Consider the following 5,949-nt stretch of genomic DNA (forward strand, 5'->3'; position numbering starts at 1 on the left):
GGGTCTGAGACAATGGCTCTGGGAGAAGGGAACTGCCCCAGGCATCTCCATGGCATTTGAATTCCCAGCACCAGTGCTCTGGAGCACCCCAACAACCCCACCAATGCAGGGGGCTCTCTGTGCAGGGGAGGGGAAGAGCACAGCAGTCCTGACCGCTTCACCCAAGCAGACACATCCTGGCTGGGGAGGTAAGGATTGTGGGGACCATGACTGCCCTCTGCCTGTCTGTGGGCACCTAGCTGATCCCAAGGGGTTGGGGGGACAGTCACCTGTTCCTCTTCTGGGACAGAGCAGGGTCCCTTGTCATTGTCCCAGCCTTTTTTGAAGCCCTCTCTACCTCCATGCATGGCCCTGGAGTGTCTGAATCCAGCCCTGGGAGTCAGCAGAGCTTTATGGGAGTAAATGTGCCTCTTTCCACAGGCTCCTGGGAACAGCCCAGCTCAGAGCTGTGACTCTCGCAGGGACCACCACCAGCTGCTGAAAATAGAGGGACAGGGACCCCCCTAGTGGACAATTCTGCACTGATCTCCATTTCAGGGAGGTTCCCTGTGAGTTAATGGCTGGCTAGAGACCTGCACCATGGCAGTTTAATTCATTCTCTGATCTAATGTAACCACGAAGGCTCTCGTGATCCATGCCAATGTCTCACCCCACTGACCTTTTTGTCTCAGCAATACCTTGTGGAAGTGAGTTCCCTAGGTTAGCTGTGTGCTGGTTGGCAGTGGGCAGAGGCCACCCTGGAAATACTGTTCAGAAAAGGGGCTTGGTCAGGAAGTGGAAGGAGGAGAGTGGGGGTAACATAGCTACATAGCTGGGCTTCCATCACAGGAGTTCTTAGCATCTCGACCTTCTTTCTCTAGACACCAGGCTGTCCTAGTTATCATTACAGGCTGGGATTCTCAAGGGTGTCTAAGGGATTTAGGAGCCCAAGATATACACGCCTTACTGCCATAGACTCCTTTGCAAACCCCAGGCACCATTTTCGGAAATTCAGGGGAAGCCCAGGCCTTGGAAGTTAACGAGAGACACAGGGCCAGGATTACAAAGGAGTCTAGGGACCTAAAGGAAGAGATAGCTGCCTATTGGGATTGACAATAGCATCTAAGCAGGTTAAGCTCCTCACTCCCACTGAATGACCATGGGACTTAGTCCCCTAGCTCATTTAGGAGCATTGATAAATCCCCGTAGGTGCCTGTCTTCATCTTTGTGATCCTGGCCCACAGGTAACACAGAAGCTGGGCTGGAATCAGGGAATGCTGGGGGAGATCATAGGCCTGTGCTATGTTAGGGGCAGACTAGAGGATCAGAATGGCTCTTTTGGCTTTATCACCTAGGCACCTATGCACTTGCCTGTGGGCCTGTGCTGCTGAGCTGTGCAGGGCTCCAGGGAGTGAGTCCCGCTATCCCTTAGGAAATAGACATGAATAAATCACCTTCCCGCAGCATCTTTCCTTTAATGCCGATGATGCTCAGCACCAGCTACACACAGCTCATCTGTAGAGCCAAGAGGTTTGAGTTAAGTTCTGGCTGAGCAGTCTCAAAATAAAGGGGGAAAGGATTCTCAGATGCCTGTGTGTTTAGCTTCTAGATTCTGGTAGATATTGACCAAAGAATCCTGGTGCTGGATGGCTGAATGGATCAAACGTTGGGAAAAAAATCCACAAAGATCATCACAGTAAGTTTTCTATTTCAATTAAATATGTTGGGGGATCAAGATACAGGGGAAAATTAAGATGATAAATATGAATTACAATATGAACTTGTTAAGACTTTTACTCTCAATTTAATCAAATACCTACTGCTGATTGGAATTTTTCTATCCTTCAGGAAAAAATTTGAGTTTTAACTGAAAACCTCAAATCCATTTTTTTTTCAGTTTTTGGCAAATGAAAACTTTTTGCTGAAAACTGGATTATTTTTATCACAAAACCAAAAATGTTTGGGTTTTGAGTTTTCAATTTCTTTACAAATCAATCACAAAATGTTTGGAGAAAAGCAGACAGATTCTGAGATTTGTTGTTGTTTAGCTGAAAACCCACTTTCCATTAAAAAGAACACAGATGAAAATTTCCAACCTGCCTTAAACTTCAAATAAATTGGGGAACATTAATATTGCCTGATAAAACCTTAATTTCAAACCATTTATTCTACTGCATCTATGTGATTTCTCTTCCAAAGGGATAGTTGTCCTAGTAGAGAGAGCAGAGAAAGCGAGGGAGGGAGGGGAAACAGAGGCAAAAAGAGGGGAAATGACTGGCCTAAGGTCACACAGCAGGTCACTGGCAGAGACAAGAGTAGAGCCCAAGTGTCCTGACAATCCCTGCATGGCACAGCACAGAGTAAATGATACAACATAGTGGTGACAGAGGAATGCCGCTAGTCCATTGTTACACGCAGGCCGACATGCAGCCGGGAGTTGGTGCCATAAATAAGTTTGGAAGCAGGCAGCCGGCCATCTAAGCACAGAGCTTGGGGTAGAAACATTACAGATGAGCTGCTACTTATGATGCTGGGTGAGTCTACATGAGAATCAGGCTGTGTTGGCATTTTAGTCTATCCGTTTCATGGCCAACCTGTGAGCTTGGTGACGGTTGCAGTAGAGGGACCTTCTTTGGAAGAATTGTTGGGTTTGGATTGTATCAGAGAGGTAGCCGTGTTAGTCTGGTTCTGTAAAAGCTGCAAAGAATCCTGTGGCACCTTGTAGACTAACAGACGTTTTGCAGCATGAGCTTTCGTGGGTGTATGCCCACTTCGTCAGATGCAAGTGGGCATTCACCCACAAAAGCTCATGCTGCAAAACGTCTGTTAGTCTATAAGGTGTCACAGGATTCTTTGCTGGGTTTGCATTGTACTTTGTTCCATCCTTCATAAAGATTTTAACAGGCCACATTTTAGGCCAAATCCTCAAAAGGGGTAAAGTAACGAAGCTCCATTGACTTTAAATGAGCCGACCCAATTTACACTAATGTGATAACGTGACTGATTGATTGTCAGAGGTGAGGAGCACTAACAATACCTCATCATTGGAAGTGACGAGTGCTGTGCACCTTTGACATTCGTATAATGAGATATTACATAAAAAGGAATCAGGGCCATTCCCACTGTCATTCTAACTCTCATCATTGTCCTTCTCATTCCCCCTACAGCCATCACACAGTGTACTGAGGAAGAAAATGTCCAACCAAACCACCATGACCGAATTCTTTCTCCTGGGATTCTCTGATGTTCCAGAACTGCAGATTTTACACTTTGTGGTGTTTCTAGTGCTTTATCTGGCATCCCTACTGGGGAACCTTCTCATCATCACATCCATAGCCCTCAACCATCAACTTCACATCCCCAGGTACTTCTTCCTGATGAATCTGTCCATCCCAGACCTCGGTTCCACCTCTGTCACCATCCCCAAATCCATGGCCTACTCCCTCATGAACACAAGATTGATTTCTTATTCTGGATGTGTCGCCCAAGTCTTTCTTGTCTTCTTCTTTGCTTCAGCAGATTTTGCCATACTGACCATCATGGCATACAACAGATATGTCGCTATCTGCCAACCACTGCACTATGAGAGAGTGATGAACAGAAGAGCTTGTGTCCAAATGGCAGCCAGTGCCTGGATCAGTGTTATTTTCTACTCTGCAGTGCACACTGGGAACACGTTTGCAATATCTTTCTGTGGAGGCAACATGGTGGATCAGTTCTTCTGTGAAGTCCCCCAGCTTCTCAAGCTTGCTTGCTCTAACTCAGACCTCAGTGAAGTCGGGTTTCTCATCTTTAGTGTGTGCTTAGCCTCAAGCTGCTTTGTTTTCATAATTGTGTCATATGTTCAGATCTTCACCACAGTGTTGAGAATCCCCTCTGAGCAGGGCCGGCATAAAGCCTTCTCCACGTGCCTCCCTCACCTCATCGTTGTCTCCTTGTTTATTTGCACTGGGACCTTTGCCTACTTGAAACCCACCTCCAGCTCAACCTCAGGTCTGGATCTCATGGTGGCTGTTCTCTATTCTGTGTTGCCACCAGTGACAAATCCGATCATCTACAGCATGAGAAACAAAGAGCTCAAAGGTGCACTGAGTAAATTGATAGGTTGGAGTTTATTCTCTAAGAATAAAATGTCCATATTTCTCCATCAGTAACAATTTCATTCTGTGTTTCTTTATATAATCAGCTGATGACATTATTGCCTTCCTGAGAAAACACTGTTCAATCTGTTTATGCAGAATTGGATATTTACACTAGGAAAAATCTAGACAAACATTACTCAAGAAAAAAGGAGTTATTATAGGTTTACACCAATGTAAATATGATTGGAATCTATCTTCTTATACTGCTATCCACCACCATACTATCTGAGCACCTTGCCCATAAAATCAGTACCCATAGCAAAGTCCTTAGTGAGGTCTCTGGCTCTTCTTATTTTGGGGGGATAATCTCTGATTGAGGTATCAATCCAATTGTTCTTTGTGTTTTTTGTTTACTTGTTTGTCAGATTTTTATTTATTTATTTATTTATTTTGTTTAACTTGTTGGCTGATTTGGTTTGTTTCTTTGGAGGTGGGAAAGCCTGGGGAGGTGGTGAGTGTTTGGTTAGACAGGATTTTTGATGTTTGCCCTCTCTTGGAAGTGCCATTATGTCATCTCTCTGATGGGGTTTTCTGAGCGAGCTGAAGGTTTGCTCCCCACAGTGACAACCTCATTAATCATAATGATCGATTTCTATTTGATTGTGAATTATGTTAGCTAGCTAGATAGATAATGAATAATCTATGGAGATTATTGTGCTTCTTTTCCTGTTAATGATTGTCTGTGTCCAGATCATGATTTTCTTATAAATATTCCTTATTAAACATTATTTAATGAACATTTTTATGGCTATATATTACCCTATCTGTCATTTACAAACAATTCATCCTAAAATACTTGGCGTTTGAACTTTGAGCTGTTTTGACAGGATACGTTTTTAACATGCTCTCTTTCATTTCTCTGAACAAATGGAAGTGTCACACTCGGGATCCTTAAAAATCAAGGAGGCAGTCCTCAGCTGGTTTAAATTGTCATAGCTCCATTGAAGTCAATAGATCTTGGAGATTTTTCACCACCTGAGGTCTGCTCCAAACACTCATGATTATGAATTTCAAACTCACTCCCTTTGAATACTCTGTACAAAGGCCCTGATTCCACAGCCACTTCAGCACATTCTTTCCTTTAATTGTAGGTTTAAAGGGAAACTCATGCTTAATTCTCTGTTGGATATGGGTTAAGGATGTGGATAGGGCTCAAGTCTAACACTAAACTGGTGACAGTCAAATAAAGCCTTACAATTGATGCATTGGATTTACTCTCCCCTCCTTGAGTTTGAATTATTAACATAAAATATTTCTGTATCTCAAAGCTAGAATCACTGGGCCTTCTTCTCTAGACTTACCAGTCCATTATGACTCTTCATCATCAACCTCTCCCTCCTGGAAATCCTGCTCACCAGCATGCTCATCACCAAGGTGTTGACCAACATGGTGTGCAGTTGGAAGACCAGTTTCTTCCCTAGCTTCAATGCAAGTTCCATTGCATGCACTGACCAAACCCCCATCCCATTTGCCTAAATGTCACTGTTTCCATAAATGTTCCTGTCTTCATGGCTGGAACGTTCAGCTGAATCACATTCCCTGAAAAAGCAATATGATTATTCATGCAAAAAGAGTTAACTGTATTCATTTGGTTTTGCCAGTGATACAGAGTAGGAGCTCACTTCAGCTTCCGGCAGAGATAAATCACAGGGTAGAACACAAGTAGAGCTGGATGGAAAATTTCTGATTGAAACAGAGTTTTGTCCAAAAATGCTGATTCATAGAACCCAAAATGATTCACAGAAACATCTCAGGTTTGATGAACTTTCAGGGAAGCAAGGTCAGATTGGCAATGGATTGCCTGCCTGCCAAGCTGAGCTGCTAAGGA

At 43.8% G+C, this 5,949-nt stretch overlaps 1 protein-coding gene across 1 annotated transcript; it reads left to right on the forward strand.

Annotated features, from left to right (window-relative positions):
* Nucleotides 1-3,173: 3,173 nt before the first annotated feature.
* Nucleotides 3,174-4,133, forward strand: LOC120383439 (olfactory receptor 14A16-like). The gene has a single exon (XM_039501590.1). The coding sequence runs from the start codon at nucleotides 3,174-3,176 to the stop codon at nucleotides 4,131-4,133; it is 960 nt and encodes a 319-aa protein (XP_039357524.1).
* The last annotated feature ends 1,816 nt before the right edge of the window (nucleotides 4,134-5,949 follow it).

The sequence above is a fragment of the Mauremys reevesii genome, linkage group 15 (assembly GCF_016161935.1).
Source record: "Mauremys reevesii isolate NIE-2019 linkage group 15, ASM1616193v1, whole genome shotgun sequence".
NCBI lineage: Eukaryota > Metazoa > Chordata > Testudines > Geoemydidae > Mauremys > Mauremys reevesii.